The sequence below is a fragment of the Salvelinus namaycush genome, chromosome 9, assembly GCF_016432855.1.
Source record: "Salvelinus namaycush isolate Seneca chromosome 9, SaNama_1.0, whole genome shotgun sequence".
Classification (NCBI taxonomy): domain Eukaryota; kingdom Metazoa; phylum Chordata; class Actinopteri; order Salmoniformes; family Salmonidae; genus Salvelinus; species Salvelinus namaycush.
Window position 1 is genome coordinate 300,240 of NC_052315.1, and position 16,799 is coordinate 317,038.

At 42.0% G+C, this 16,799-nt stretch overlaps 1 protein-coding gene across 1 annotated transcript in view; it reads left to right on the plus strand.

Moving 5' to 3' along the window:
- Positions 1-16,799, plus strand: part of LOC120053569 (kinesin-like protein KIF1A) — a 101,322-nt gene that overhangs the window by 71,938 nt on the left and 12,585 nt on the right. Inside the window, exon 29 of the mRNA XM_039000700.1 lies at positions 15,865-15,979. Within this exon, the coding sequence (XP_038856628.1) occupies positions 15,865-15,979 (115 nt within the window). The remainder of the gene's footprint in view (positions 1-15,864; positions 15,980-16,799) is intronic.

Below are 16,799 nucleotides of genomic sequence, written 5' to 3' on the forward strand. Positions count from 1 at the left end.
GCTGGTTCTGGGGTTGCGGCTGAAAGCTAATGGTGTACGGAGGCTGCAATGCATGGCTTGCTTTGCTTCCTACAGTATGTACTGAACTTGGCTGGCTGTGTCTGAACTTGGCTGGCTGTGTCTGAACTTGGCTGGCTGTGGGGCCAGCATTTTCAGCTTCTGTCTCCTCTTTGGCCTGTGCTTCTGTACAGGAATTTTTACAAAACAAGCTACAAGCCAGAATCTAGACATTCGAGGGTCATTCACGTGTCACCTACAGTCCATACTTTAACTGTTAGTTTTGACACTGTTACTGTCACCTTACACCTGGATGAACTATGAACCTGAACCAGTAGATTATTCTGGAAGCTTACAAATAAGACCTTTTTGATGAGGTGAAACTAGACTGAATTGTTCCCATGTTCCGTTTTCCTCTCTCTGTTGATCTTCTACTTTTCACAAACCTCTGCATTGGCCACTAGGGGGCAGTAATGATCCTGATTTTCATTTTGTGTCCTGCTTAAAGGGCTATAGCATTGATAAAAACATATTTCCCAAGAAATAAACATGGAAACATTGTAAGGAGGTCCAAAAAATAATTTTAAGCTTTTGTATAAAGTTATGTAATCGACATCTTTCAAAAAACACTCAAAGGCTTTAGACAGAGACGTACAATAAGCTGATAGCATCTTACTAATGAAATACATTTTTGTTGTTGATATTTCACTACTGGCTGTGTTACGCTGGAGAACCATGATGTAAGAAAGTCATCCCAGAATACTATCTATTCGTTTCCATGAAAACAGCACAGAGAGTAGCCTCCCCAGGAGCCTAATATAGCTAGCTACCACATGACTGTAACACAGTGTCCCTCCTCCCATCACATCTCAACCACAACTGTATCACCACATCCTTCCAAGACAACACAAACAGATCTGGGACCAGGCTATGTCCCTCCTCCCATCATCACATCTCAACAACAACTGTATCACCACATCCTTCCAAGACAGCACAAACAGATCTGGGACCAGGCTATGTCCCTCCTCCCATCACATCTCAACAACAACTGTATCACCACATCCTTCCAAGACAGCACAAACAGATCTGGGACCAGGCTATGTCCCTCCTCCCATCATCACATCTCAACAACAACTGTATCACCACATCCTTCCAAGACAGCACAAACAGATCTGGGACCAGGCTATGTCCCTCCCACCATCATCACATCCCAGGGAACTGAGAGTAGCTTCCTCCACCTTATGGTTCCATCTCAAATGGCACCCTATTCCCTATATAGTGCACTACTTTAGACCAGAGCCCTATGGCACCCTATTCCCTATATATAGTGCACTACTCTAGACCAGAGCCCTATGGCACCCTATTCCCTATATAGTGCACTACTTTAGACCAGAGCCCTATGGCACCCTATTCCCTATATATAGTGCACTACTTTAGACCAGAGCCCTATGGGTAGTGCCCTAAAGAGGAAATAGGGTACCATTTGAGATGCAGACCATGAGTATAAAAGCTTGTCCTTCCCATCAGATCCCAGCGACGGGAAGGAGCTCTCTAGGGAGCAAGGAAAACTGCGTTCCAGGAGGGATTACTCAGTATTACTGAAGACTTGACGTTCATACGTTAACCTCGTTTTACGGTATCCTGGCTGGCAGGCTAAGTCAGTGGTTGTTTCAGACACTTAACATTCAACTGTAATCCTGTAACCATTACATCAGCAGTAGCTCTTTCCCCTAACTCAAAATGGAACCCTATTCCCTATTACAGTGCACTACATTTGACCAGAGCCCTATGGGTAGTGCCTTAAAAGAGGGAATATGGGTGCCATTGAGGATGCAAGTCTCTTTTACTAAGTCTTTCCGTTCGCTACTTGCTCTGTTGTGAATTTTTTTCAAATCTCATTTATGCCTCAGTGAAAATGAGCCAAACGACAGGAACAAACATCTTCTCATAATGTATCAGGGGCCCGACTGCAAACGTCAGCGCTTTAAAGAGAAGAGACAGAAGGAGAAAATACAACGCTAGGAAATACCTCATTTTAATGTAAATGAGAAGGGCTCGTCACTCCTATTAGGTGTGTGTGTGTGTGTGTGTGTGTGTGTGTGTGTGTGTGTGTGTGTGTGTGTGTGTGTGTGTGTGTGTGTGTGTGTGTGTGTGAGCAGCGAGGTCAGTAGTTAGAAGTTGAAAGGATGTAAGACACTACACAATGGTGATCCCAGTGGGTAATAGCTCCATAGACACAACTCCACTAAAGCAGCACCTTCAAATACAATCTAATGTTATTTGTCACATGCTTCATAAACAACAGGTGTAGACTTAACAGTAAAATGCGTCCCACGATATAACAGCTGTTCAGTACCTCTCCGTTCCTCTCTCCTCTGACACACCACTAGATTTCCCACCAGGTCGTCAAAGGCCAACGGACGGCTTTCAACGTCTGAACTATATGATTTTTGCCCTCTTTTTAATGGCCTATAGAAACATTAGCTTCCTCTTACATTTCTCAGCTTGGATGAGCGTTTTCAGATTTAAGGTTGTGCTTGGTGGCGGGCGAGGAACATAACTGGTTATAACTGGTTATAACTGGTTTCAATGTGTGATCATTTGCTCACAGGAAGACCTCATGTATCAATGTATTGACTAAATCATGGAGGACAAGGAGAGGGGGTGGAGGAGAAGGAGAGGAGGAGAAGGAGAGGGGGTGGAGGAGAAGGAGAGGAGGAGAAGGAGAGGGGGTGGAGGAGAAGGAGAGGAGGAGAAGGAGTGTGGAATATGGTTCTGTTTCATCTAAAGTTCATTGACCTCCTCACTGGAGGATGAGAACTGGGAGATGTTCTGTCTCCTACAGTGGGGATAGATGAGAACTGGGAGATGTTCTGTCTCCTACAGTGGGGATAGATGAGAACTGGGTGATGTTCTGTCTCCTACAGTGGGGATAGATGAGAACTGGGTGATGTTTCATCCCCTACAGTGGGGATAGATGAGAACTGGGTGATGTTCTGTCTCCTACAGTGGGGATAGATGAGAACTGGGAGATGTTCTGTCTCCTACAGTGGGGATAGATGAGAACTGGGTGATGTTCTGTCTCCTACAGTGGGGATAGATGAGAACTGGGTGATGTTTCATCCCCTACAGTGGGGATAGATGAGAACTGGGAGATGTTCTGTCCCCTACAGTGGGGATAGATGAGAACTGGGTGATGTTTCATCCCCTACAGTGGGGATAGATGAGAACTGGGAGATGTTCTGTCTCCTACAGTGGGGATAGATGAGAACTGGGTGATGTTTCATCCCCTACAGTGGGGATAGATGAGAACTGGGTGATGTTTCATCCCCTACAGTGGGGATAGATGAGAACTGGGTGATGTTCTGTCTCCTACAGTGGGGATAGATGAGAACTGGGTGATGTTCTGTCTCCTACAGTGGGGATAGATGAGAACTGGGTGATGTTTCATCCCCTACAGTGGGGATAGATGAGAACTGGGAGATGTTCTGTCTCCTACAGTGGGGATAGATGAGAACTGGGTGATGTTTCATCCCCTACAGTGGGGATAGATGAGAACTGGGTGATGTTTCATCCCCTACAGTGGGGATAGATCAGGGCAGTTTATTGTCATTGTTACTAGCTATCTGGCCATCCAGAATCAGGGCAGTTTCTTGTCATTGTTGCTAGCTGTCTGGCCATCCAGAATCAGGACAGTTTATTGTCATTGTTGCTAGCTTTCAGGGCAGTTTATTGTCATTGTTACTAGCTATCTGGCCATCCAGAATCAGGGCAGTTTATTGTCATTGTTGCTAGCTTTCAGGGCAGTTTATTGTCATTGTTATTAGCTATCTGGCCATCCAGAATCAGGGCAGTTTATTGTCATTGTTGCTAGCTGTCTGGCCATCCAGAATAAGGGCAGTTTATTGTCATTGTTGCTAGCTGTCTGGCCATCCAGAATCCCGGCAGTTTATTGTCATTGTTACTGGGGATAGATGAGAACTGGGAGATGTTCTGTCTCCTACAGTGGGGATAGATGAGAACTGGGAGATGTTCTGTCTCCTACAGTGGGGATAGATGAGAACTGGGTGATGTTTCATCCCCTACAGTGGGGATAGATGAGAACTGGGTGATGTTTCATCCCCTACAGTGGGGTTAAGATGAGAACTGGGTGATGTTTCATCCCCTACAGTGGGGATAGATGAGAACTGTTGCTAGCTGTCTGGCCATCCAGAATCAGGGCAGTTTATTGTCATTGTTACTAGCTATCTGGCCATCCAGAATCAGGGCAGTTTCTTTTCATTGTTGCTAGCTGTCTGGCCATCCAGAATCAGGACCGTTTATTGTCATTGTTGCTAGCTTTCAGGGCAGTTTATTGTCATTGTTACTAGCTATCTGGCCATCCAGAATCAGGGCAGTTTATTGTCATTGTTGCTAGCTTTCAGGGCAGTTTATTGTCATTGTTGCTAGCTGTCTGGCCATCCAGAATCAGGGCAGTTTATTGTCATTGTTGCTAGCTGTCTGGCCATCCAGAATCAGGGCAGTTTATTGTCATTGTTACTAGCTGTCTGGCCATCCAGAATCAGGGCAGTTTATTGTCATTGTTACTAGCTATCTGGCCATCCAGAATCAGGGCAGTTTATTGTCATTGTTGCTAGCTGTCTGGCCATCCAGAATCAGGGCAGTTTATTGTCATTGTTGCTAGCTGTCTGGCCATCCAGAATCAGGGCAGTTTATTGTCATTGTTACTAGCTATCTGGCCATCCAGAATCAGGGCAGTTTCTTGTCATTGTTGCTAGCTGTCTGGCCATCCAGAATCAGGACAGTTTATTGTCATTGTTGCTAGCTTTCAGGGCAGTTTATTGTCATTGTTACTTGCTATCTGGCCATCCAGAATCAGGGCAGTTTATTGTCATTGTTGCTAGCTTTCAGGGCAGTTTATTGTCATTGTTACTAGCTATCTGGCCATCCAGAATCAGGGCAGTTTATTGTCATTGTTGCTAGCTTTCAGGGCAGTTTATTGTCATTGTTACTAGCTATCTGGCCATCCAGAATCAGGGCAGTTTATTGTCATTGTTGCTAGCTGTCTGGCCATCCATAATCAGGACAGTTTATTGTCATTGTTGCTAGCTTTCAGGGCAGTTTATTGTCATTGTTACTAGCTATCTGGCCATCCAGAATCAGGGCAGTTTATTGTCATTGTTGCTAGCTGTCTGGCCATCCAGAATCCCGGCAGTTTATTGTCATTGTTACTGGGGATAGATGAGAACTGGGAGATGTTCTGTCTCCTACAGTGGGGATAGATGAGAACTGGGTGATGTTTCATCCCCTACAGTGGGGATAGATGAGAACTGGGTGATGTTTCATCCCCTACAGTGGGGTTAAGATGAGAACTGGGTGATGTTTCATCCCCTACAGTGGGGATAGATGAGAACTGTTGCTAGCTGTCTGGCCATCCAGAATCAGGGCAGTTTATTGTCATTGTTACTAGCTATCTGGCCATCCAGAATCAGGGCAGTTTCTTTTCATTGTTGCTAGCTGTCTGGCCATCCAGAATCAGGACCGTTTATTGTCATTGTTGCTAGCTTTCAGGGCAGTTTATTGTCATTGTTACTAGCTATCTGGCCATCCAGAATCAGGGCAGTTTATTGTCATTGTTGCTAGCTTTCAGGGCAGTTTATTGTCATTGTTGCTAGCTGTCTGGCCATCCAGAATCAGGGCAGTTTATTGTCATTGTTGCTAGCTGTCTGGCCATCCAGAATCAGGGCAGTTTATTGTCATTGTTACTAGCTGTCTGGCCATCCAGAATCAGGGCAGTTTATTGTCATTGTTACTAGCTATCTGGCCATCCAGAATCAGGGCAGTTTATTGTCATTGTTGCTAGCTGTCTGGCCATCCAGAATCAGGGCAGTTTATTGTCATTGTTGCTAGCTGTCTGGCCATCCAGAATCAGGGCAGTTTATTGTCATTGTTACTAGCTATCTGGCCATCCAGAATCAGGGCAGTTTCTTGTCATTGTTGCTAGCTGTCTGGCCATCCAGAATCAGGACAGTTTATTGTCATTGTTGCTAGCTTTCAGGGCAGTTTATTGTCATTGTTACTTGCTATCTGGCCATCCAGAATCAGGGCAGTTTATTGTCATTGTTGCTAGCTTTCAGGGCAGTTTATTGTCATTGTTACTAGCTATCTGGCCATCCAGAATCAGGGCAGTTTATTGTCATTGTTGCTAGCTTTCAGGGCAGTTTATTGTCATTGTTGCTAGCTGTCTGGCCATCCAGAATAAGGGCAGTTTATTGTCATTGTTGCTAGCTGTCTGGCCATCCATAATCAGGACAGTTTATTGTCATTGTTGCTAGCTTTCAGGGCAGTTTATTGTCATTGTTACTAGCTATCTGGCCATCCAGAATCAGGGCAGTTTATTGTCATTGTTGCTAGCTGTCTGGCCATCCAGAATCAGGGCAGTTTCTTGTCATTGTTGCTAGCTGTCTGGCCATCCAGAATCAGGACAGTTTATTGTCATTGTTGCTAGCTTTCAGGGCAGTTTATTGTCATTGTTACTAGCTATCTGGCCATCCAGAATCAGGGCAGTTTATTGTCATTGTTGCTAGCTTTCAGGGCAGTTTATTGTCATTGTTACTAGCTATCTGGCCATCCAGAATCAGGGCAGTTTATTGTCATTGTTGCTAGCTTTCAGGGCAGTTTATTGTCATTGTTGCTAGCTGTCTGGCCATCCAGAATCAGGGCAGTTTATTGTCATTGTTGCTAGCTGTCTGGCCATCCAGAATCAGGGCAGTTTATTGTCATTGTTACTAGCTGGCCATCCAGAATCAGGGCAGTTTATTGTCATTGTTACTAGCTATCTGGCCATCCAGAATCAGGGCAGTTTATTGTCATTGTTGCTAGCTGTCTGGCCATCCAGAATCAGGGCAGTTTATTGTCATTGTTGCTAGCTATCTGGCCATCCAGAATCAGGGCAGTTTATTGTCATTGTTGCTAGCTGTCTGGCCATCCAGAATCAGGGCAGTTTATTGTCATTGTTGCTAGCTGTCTGGCCATCCAGAATCAGGGCAGTTTATTGTCATTGTTACTAGCTATCTGGCCATCCAGAATCAGGGCAGTTTCTTGTCATTGTTGCTAGCTGTCTGGCCATCCAGAATCAGGACAGTTTATTGTCATTGTTGCTAGCTTTCAGGGCAGTTTATTGTCATTGTTACTAGCTATCTGGCCATCCAGAATCAGGGCAGTTTATTGTCATTGTTGCTAGCTTTCAGGGCAGTTTATTGTCATTGTTATTAGCTATCTGGCCATCCAGAATCAGGGCAGTTTATTGTCATTGTTGCTAGCTTTCAGGGCAGTTTATTGTCATTGTTGCTAGCTGTCTGGCCATCCAGAATAAGGGCAGTTTATTGTCATTGTTGCTAGCTGTCTGGCCATCCAGAATCCCGGCAGTTTATTGTCATTGTTACTAGCTATCTGGCCATCCAGAATCAGGGCAGTTTCTTGTCATTGTTGCTAGCTGTCTGGCCATCCAGAATCAGGACAGTTTATTGTCATTGTTGCTAGCTTTCAGGGCAGTTTATTGTCATTGTTACTAGCTATCTGGCCATCCAGAATCAGGGCAGTTTATTGTCATTGTTGCTAGCTGTCTGGCCATCCAGAATCAGGGCAGTTTATTGTCATTGTTGCTAGCTGTCTAGCCATCCAGAATCAGGGCAGTTTATTTTCATTGTTGCTAGTTGTCGGGCCATCCAGAATCAGGGCAGTTTCTTGTCATTGTTGCTAGCTGTCTGGCCATCCAGAATCAGGACAGTTTATTGTCATTGTTGCTAGCTTTCAGGGCAGTTTATTGTCATTGTTACTAGCTATCTGGCCATCCAGAATCAGGGCAGTTTCTTGCCATTGTTGCTAGCTGTCTGGCCATCCAGAATCAGGGCAGTTTCTTGTCATTGTTGCTAGCTGTCTGGCCATCCAGAATCAGGGCAGTTTATTGTTATTGTTGCTAGCTATCTAGCCATCCAGAATCAGGGCAGTTTATTGTCATTGTTGCTAGCTATCTAGCCATCCAGAATCAGGACAGTTTATTGTCATTGTTGCTAGCTATCTAGCCATCCAGAATCAGGGCAGTTTATTGTCATTGTTGCTAGCTGTCTGGCCATCCAGAATCAGGGCAGTTTATTGTCATTGTTGCTAGCTGTCTGGCCATCCAGAATCAGGGGAGTTTCTTGTCATTGTTGCTAGCTGCTGGCCATCCAGAATCAGGGCAGTTTATTGTCATTGTTGCTAGCTGTCTGGCCATCCAGAATCAGGGCAGTTTCTTGTCATTGTTGCTAGCTGTCTGGCCATCCAGAATCAGGACAGTTTATTGTCATTGTTGCTAGCTTTCAGGGCAGTTTATTGTCATTGTTACTAGCTATCTGGCCATCCAGAATCAGGGCAGTTTCTTGTCATTGTTGCTAGCTGTCTGGCCATCCAGAATCAGGGCAGTTTCTTGTCATTGTTGCTAGCTGTCTGGCCATCCAGAATCAGGGCAGTTTATTGTTATTGTTGCTAGCCATCCAGAATCAGGGCAGTTTATTGTCATTGTTGCTAGCTATCTAGCCATCCAGAATCAGGACAGTTTATTGTCATTGTTGCTAGCTATCTAGCCATCCAGAATCAGGGCAGTTTATTGTCATTGTTGCTAGCTGTCTGGCCATCCAGAATCAGGGCAGTTTCTTGTCATTGTTGCTAGCTGTCTGGCCATCCAGAATCAGGACAGTTTATTGTCATTGTTGCTAGCTTTCAGGGCAGTTTATTGTCATTGTTACTAGCTATCTGGCCATCCAGAATCAGGGCAGTTTCTTGTCATTGTTGCTAGCTGTCTGGCCATCCAGAATCAGGGCAGTTTCTTGTCATTGTTGCTAGCTGTCTGGCCATCCAGAATCAGGGCAGTTTATTGTTATTGTTGCTAGCCATCCAGAATCAGGGCAGTTTATTGTCATTGTTGCTAGCTATCTAGCCATCCAGAATCAGGACAGTTTATTGTCATTGTTGCTAGCTATCTAGCCATCCAGAATCAGGGCAGTTTATTGTCATTGTTGCTAGCTGTCTGGCCATCCAGAATCAGGGCAGTTTATTGTCATTGTTGCTAGCTGTCTGGCCATCCAGAATCAGGGGAGTTTCTTGTCATTGTTGCTAGCTGCTGGCCATCCAGAATCAGGACAGTTTATTGTCATTGTTGCTAGCTGTCTGGCCATCAGAATCAGGGCAGTTTCTTGTCATTGTTACTAGCTATCTGGCCATCCAGAATCAGGGCAGTTTATTGTTATTGTTGCTAGCTATCTAGCCATCCAGAATCAGGGCAGTTTATTGTCATTGTTGCTAGCTATCTAGCCATCCAGAATCAGGACAGTTTCTTGTCATTGTTGCTAGCTATCTGGCCATCCAGAATCAGGGGAGTTTCTTGTCATTGTTGCTAGCTGTCTGGCCATCCAGAATCAGGACAGTTTATTGTCATTGTTGCTAGCTTTCAGGGCAGTTTATTGTCATTGTTGCTAGCTGTCTGGCCATCCAGAATCAGGGCAGTTTCTTGTCATTGTTACTAGCTATCTGGCCATCCAGAATCAGGGGAGTTTATTGTTATTGTTGCTAGCTATCTAGCCATCCAGAATCAGGGCAGTTTATTGACATTGTTGCTAGCTGTCTGGCCATCCAGAATCAGGGCAGTTTATTGTCATTGTTGCTAGCTGTCTGGCCATCCAGAATCAGGGCAGTTTATTGTTATTGTTGCTAGCTATCTAGCCATCCAGAATCAGGGCAGTTTATTGTCATTGTTGCTAGCTGTCTGGCCATCCAGAATCAGGGCAGTTTATTGTCATTGTTGCTAGCTGTCTGGCCATCCAGAATCAGGACAGTTTCTTGTCATTGTTGCTAGCTGTCTGGCCATCCAGAACCATAACAACACACAGACTTCTGCCCCATTGACGCGTGCACATCGTTTTCGTGACGTTGTCAGCAAACCCGTCTGTAGTGGTAGGTCCCAGAATTAAATAGAACATTGTGAGATACATCGCCTTCAGAAAGTATTCACACTCCTTGACTTTTTCCACATTCTGTCGTGTTACAGCCTGAATTTAAAAGGATAAAATTTCATTTTTTTCGTCACCGGCCTACACACAATACCTGATAATGTCAAAGTGGAATTACGTTTATTTTTTTTATTACATTTTTACAAATTAATGAAAAAATGAAAAAATGAAATGTCTTGAGTCAATAAGTTTTCAAACCCTTTGTTAAGGAAATCCTAAATAAGTTCAGGAGTAGAAATGTGCTTAATAAGTTGCATGGACTCAATAATAGTGTTTAACATGATTTGGACAATGCTAGTGTTTAAAAATCTTTGAATGACTTCCTCATCTCTATACTCCACACATTTAATGATCTGTAAGGTCCCTCAGTAGAGCAGTGAATTTAAAACACAGATTCAACCACAAAGACCAGGGAGGTTTTCCAATGCCTCACAAAGAAGGGCACCTATTGGTAGATGGGTAAAAAAAAGCAGACATTGAATATCCCTTTGAGCATGGTGAAGTTATTAATTACACTTTGGATGGTGTCTCAATACACCCAGTCACTACAAAGATACAGGCCTCCTTCCTCAGTTGCCGAAGAGGAAGGAAACCGCTCAAGGATTTCACCATGAGGCCAATGGTGACTTTAAAACAATTACAGAGTTTGATGGATGTGATAGGAGAAAACTGAGGATGGCTCAACAACATGGTAGTTACGCCACAATACTAACCTAATTGACAGAAGGAAAAGAAGGAAGCCTGTACAGAATAATACAAATATTCCAAAACATGCATCCTGTTTGCAACAAGGCACTCTAAATTTTGTATTTGCAATACAAATGTTGCAAAGCAATTCACTTTTTGTCCTGAATACAAAGTATTACATTTGGGGCAAATCCAATACAACACATCACTGAGTACCACTCTCGATATTTTCAAGCATAGTGTTGGCTGCATCATGTTATGGGTATGCTTGTCATCATGAAGGACTGGGGAGTTTTTCAGGATAAAAAGAAACGGAAAGGAGCAAAGCACAGACGAAGTCCTAGAGTAAAACCTGGTTCAGTCTGCTTCCCAACAGACACTGAGAGATGAAGCACAGGCAACATCCTAGAGTAAAACCTGGTTCAGTCTGCTTTCCACCAGACACCTGGAGATTAATTCACCTTTCAGCAGGACAATAACCTAAAACACAAGACTAAATCTACACTTGAGTTGCTTACCAAGAAGACAGTGAATGTTCCTGAGTGGCCAAGTTACAGTTTTGACTTAAATCTACTTGAAAATCCATGGCAAGACCTGAAAATGTTGTCTACCAATAATGGGCAAATGTTGCATAATCCAGGTGTTGAAAGCACTTACCCAGAAAAACTCACAGCTGTTCTTGTACAAAGTATTGACTTAGGGGTGTGAATACTTATGTAAATTAGATATTTCTGTATTTAATGTTCAATATATTAGGAAAAAAAAACTTTGTCATTATGAGGTGTTGTTTGAGACATTTATTTAGTTAATCCATATTGAATTCAGGCTGTAACACAAAAAAAATATGAAATAATGGGTAAATAAGCAAGTTTGCGCTGTTCAGTTTTCAGCTGTGCTAACATAATTGCAAAAGGGTTTTCTAATGATCAATTAGCCTTTTAAAATGATACATTTGGATTAGCTGTCACGTTCCTGACCTGTTTTCCTTTGTTTATGTATTTGTTTAGTATGGTCAGGGCGTGAGTTGGGGTGGGCATTCTATGTTATGTGTTTCTATGTAGGGTTCATGGTTAATTAGCCTGATATGGTTCTCAATCAGGGGCAGGTGTTTTACGTTTCCTCTGATTGAGAACCATATTTAGGTAGGCTGTTCACACTGTTTGTTTGTGGGTGATTGTCTTCCGTGTCAGTGTTTGTACCACACGGGACTGTTTCGTTTGTGTAGTCTGTTCCTGTTCGTGCGTTCTTCGTTGTTTGTTAAGTTCTCATGTTCAGGTCGGTCTACGTCGTTTTGTTATTTTGTAATTTATTCAAGTGTGCTTCGTGTTCGTCTAAATAAATTCATTCATTATGTCTACACACCTCGCTGCGTTTTGGTCCGATCCATGCTCCTCTCCACTTAGACAACCGTTACATTAGCTAACACAACGAGCCATTGGAACACAGGAGTAATGGTTGCTGATAATGGGCCTCTGTACGCCTATGTAGATATTCCATTAAAAAAATCAGCCGTTTCCAGCTACAATAGTCATTTGCAACATTAACAATATCCACACTGTATTTATGATCAATTTGATGTTATTTTAATGGACAAAAAATTTGTTTTTCTTTCAATAACAAGGACAAGGTCATTTTTAAGTGAAGATGCAGGATCTGTGCTTGCTGTCTATACTAATAGCTTCACCGTTCAATGAGAACTAGAAGATACTTCCAACAGATGAAAACTAGAGGGGTAGATCACAGAATTCCATAGAACCCCTATCTGTGTATTCTATACAGTATGTGTCTCTACGGGGTAAATAGCATGAGGACATGGATCTGCATGTATTATCTACGAAATTAAATACAACATAGGAGTATATTATATTGAACCTCTCACCATTGGATGAGAACTGGGAGATGTAACTGACTTCCCCTACAGATTACAACTGGAGGGCTAGATCACATCATTAGATAGAGCACTGTAATGTTTATGTATCTCTATGGGGTTGAGATGGGGTGGATGACAACTAAACTGAGTGTAGATATCATGATACCGATCCTGAGGGTTCTTTCCACAGAATTCCATAGAACACATCCATAGAATTCCATAGAACACATCCACAGAATTCCATAGAACACATCCACAGAATTCCATAGAACACATCCACAGAATTCCATAGAACACATCCACAGTATTCCATAGAACACATTCACAGAATTCCATAGAACACATTCACAGAATTCCATAGAACACATTCACAGAATTCCATAGAACACATCCACAGTATTCCATAGAACACATCCACAGAATTCCATAGAACACATCCACAGTATTCCATAGAACACATTCACAGAATTCCATAGAACACATCCACAGTATTCCATAGAACACATTCACAGAATTCCATAGAACACATCCACAGAATTTCATAGAACACATCCACAGTATTCCATAGAACACATCCACAGAATTCCATAGAACACATCCATAGAATTCCATAGAACACATCCACAGAATTCCATAGAACACATTCACAGAATTCCATAGAACACATTCACAGAATTCCATAGAACACATCCACAGAATTCCATAGAACACATCCACAGAATTCCATAGAACACATCCACAGAATTCCATAGAACACATCCACAGTATTCCATAGAACACATCCACAGAATTCCATAGAACACATCCATAGAATTCCATAGAACACATCCACAGAATTCCATAGAACACATTCATAGAATTCCATAGAACACATCCACAGAATTCCATAGAACACATTCATAGAATTCCATAGAACACAGAAGTAATATTGCATCCCTGTGGGTATATCGGTCCATTGTTGTTAAGCTGTTCTAAAACAGACAAGATGTACTGTCTGGTGTTGAAATCAGATGTGTTCACTGATTGAGTTCACACACTGATCATGATTGTGGTCAAGAGAGCAACATATTGTAAGTAATGGAGGGGAAATATAGTCTGGTCCCAGTTGACAAGACGGCACAAACAGCTCTGGTTCCAGGCTAGGGGGAAACACACCTGTCCTGTCACTCTCGATCACAACAATGCTCACAACCACAGCAGACTCTCTTCCTGACTCTCACCTTTCATTGTTTTCCCGGTTCTCTTTCCTCCCTTCTCAAAGCATCTCCTTGGGAATAGACCATAGGTATTTCTCCTCATCCCTGTCCTGTTTTGTCCTTCTATCATTTCCTCCCCTCCTCTCCTCTCATCTTTTGGTCTCTCATCACTGTTTCTTTATTTCGTTCTGTGCTGATCAAGTCATCGTTCCTCGTGGTATTGTGAGATGACCCACGTCTGGAGGGTTCTGTTGCATGCTGTTTACTGTCTTTATCCCCAAATGTCTTTATTGGATGTGTGTCTTTAAAAACAACTAAACGATGTTGTTATTTTAATCTTGCAATCAAACAATACCTTCTCTCAGTAGCATTTAGACACAGAAAATGTCTAGAATAGATAGGAGGATCAGGGTTTGGTTTTTCTTCGGTAAGCTAATGCTAATTACACAATGTTATTACCACTAATGCTAACTAACACGATGCTATTACCACTAATGCTAACTAACACGATGCTATTACCACTAATGCTAACTAACATGATGCTATTAGACTAATGCTAATTAACACAATGTTATTACCACTAATGCTAACTAACACAATGCTATTAAAGCTAATGTTAACTAACACAATGTTATTACCACTAATGCTAACTAACACAATGCTATTAAAGCTAATGTTAACTAACACAATGTTATTACCACTAATGCTAACTAACACAATGTTATTACCACTAATGCTAACTAACATGATGCTCTTAGACTAATGCTAACTAACACAATGCTTTTACCACTAATGCTAACTAACACAATGCTATTACCACTAATGCTAACTAACACGATGCTATTACCACTAATGCTAACTAACACAATGTTATTACCACTAATGCTAACTAACATGATGCTCTTAGACTAATGCTAACTAACACAATGCTATTACCGCTAATGCTAACTAACACCATGCTTTTACCACTAATGCTAACTAACACGATGCTATTACCACTAATGCTAACTAACATGATGCTCTTAGACTAATGCCAGCTAACACAATGCTTTTACCACTAATGCTAACTAACACAATGCTATTACCACTAATGCTAACTAACATGATGCTATTACCACTAATGCTAACTAACACGATGCTATTACCACTAATGCTAATTAACACAATGTTATTACCACTAATGCTAACTAACACAATGCTATTACCACTAATGCTAACTAGCACGATGCTATTACGACTAATGCTAACTAACACAATGCTATTACCACTAATGCTAACTAACATGATGCTATTACCACTAATGCTAACTAACACGATGCTATTACCACTAATGCTAACTAACACAATGCTATTACCACTAATGCTAACTAAAACAATGCTATTACCACTAATGCTAACTAACACGATGCTATTACCACTAATGCTAACTAATATGATGCTATTAGACTAATGCTAACTAACACAATGCTATTACCACTAATGCTAACTAACACAATGCTTGTACCACTAATGCTAACTAACACAATGTTTTTACCACTAATGTTACCTAACACAATGCTATTACCACTAATGCTAACTAGCACAATGTTATTACCATTAATGCTAACTAACACAATGCTATTACCACTAATGCTAACTAGCACGATGCTATTACGACTAATGCTAACTAACACAATGCTATTACCATTAATGCTAACTAACACAATGCTTGTACCACTAATGCTAACTAACACGATGTTTTTACCACTAATGTTAACTAACACAATGCTATTACCACTAATGCTAACTAGCACAATGCTATTACATCAGACATACAGTAGCAATAACGTGTAGCTGTTCCTAAGAATACCTCTAAATTGTTACGATATATCCTCTCAATAAAGTAAACCCTTTTCAGATATTTGTAACATGTACCAACACGACTTTTCAGAAAAACAACAGAGTAGGTTTTATAATCTGTTTGTAAGTAGTGTTTATCAGACAGACAGACAGACCAGAGACCACTATGTGTCAGCGTTCAGACAAGGATCTCTCTCTGCATGGTTAACTCCTCTCCTACCTCCATCAGGACATTCTATCGCTTCGAGGCTGCCTGGGACAGCGCCATGCACAACTCCCTCCTCCTGAACCGGGTCACTCCTTACGGAGAGAAGATTTACATGACCTTGTCGGCCTACCTAGAGGTAAAAACATTAAACAGTTAATAATACAATATATTTCCATTGTTCAGGCGCTTTTAATCCAAATCGACTTTCATATGGGTTGGTCAAGTGGGAATTGAACCCATGACGTTGCAAGTACCACCCTCTACCGACTGAGCCACAGAGGCACACACACATATAGTTCTACAGTTATACTGTACCTCTACGTGATCCTTCCTGACTATCTATAGGTAACACTGAATCCACAAAGACCAGCGGAGAAAATCTAGAGTCTTCTCAAATTGACTGATTTTGTCAGTTGCGTTTCGGATTTTAGAACAATGGAACCACAATCGGGTATTTTTTTTTTTTCACACGATCAAACTGTCAGACTGTTTAATAAACTGTACATGTCCCTGTTGGTTTATCTGAATCTGGAGATGCTGCATAACAGCATTAGCAGGAGTTAAGGCTCCACTCTGTCAGACTGCTCACCTCTCAGGAAGACTACAATAACTGTAACTGTAATCAGAAATTCATTTCACTTACAGTATTTACAGTACTATCCAAAATGATCCCTTCTGTAATCTGGATTGACTTACTGTATCTGTACTTACTGACTGTATCTGGACTTCACTGACTGTATCTGGACTAACTGACTGTATCTGGACTAACTGACTGTATCTGGACTAACTGACTGTATCTATACTTAACTGACTGTATCTGGACTTACTGACTGTATCTGGACTAACTGACTGTATCTGGACTAACTGACTGTATCTGGACTAACTGACTGTATCTGGACTAACTGACTGTATCTATACTTAACTGACTGTATCTGGACTTACTGACTGTATCTATA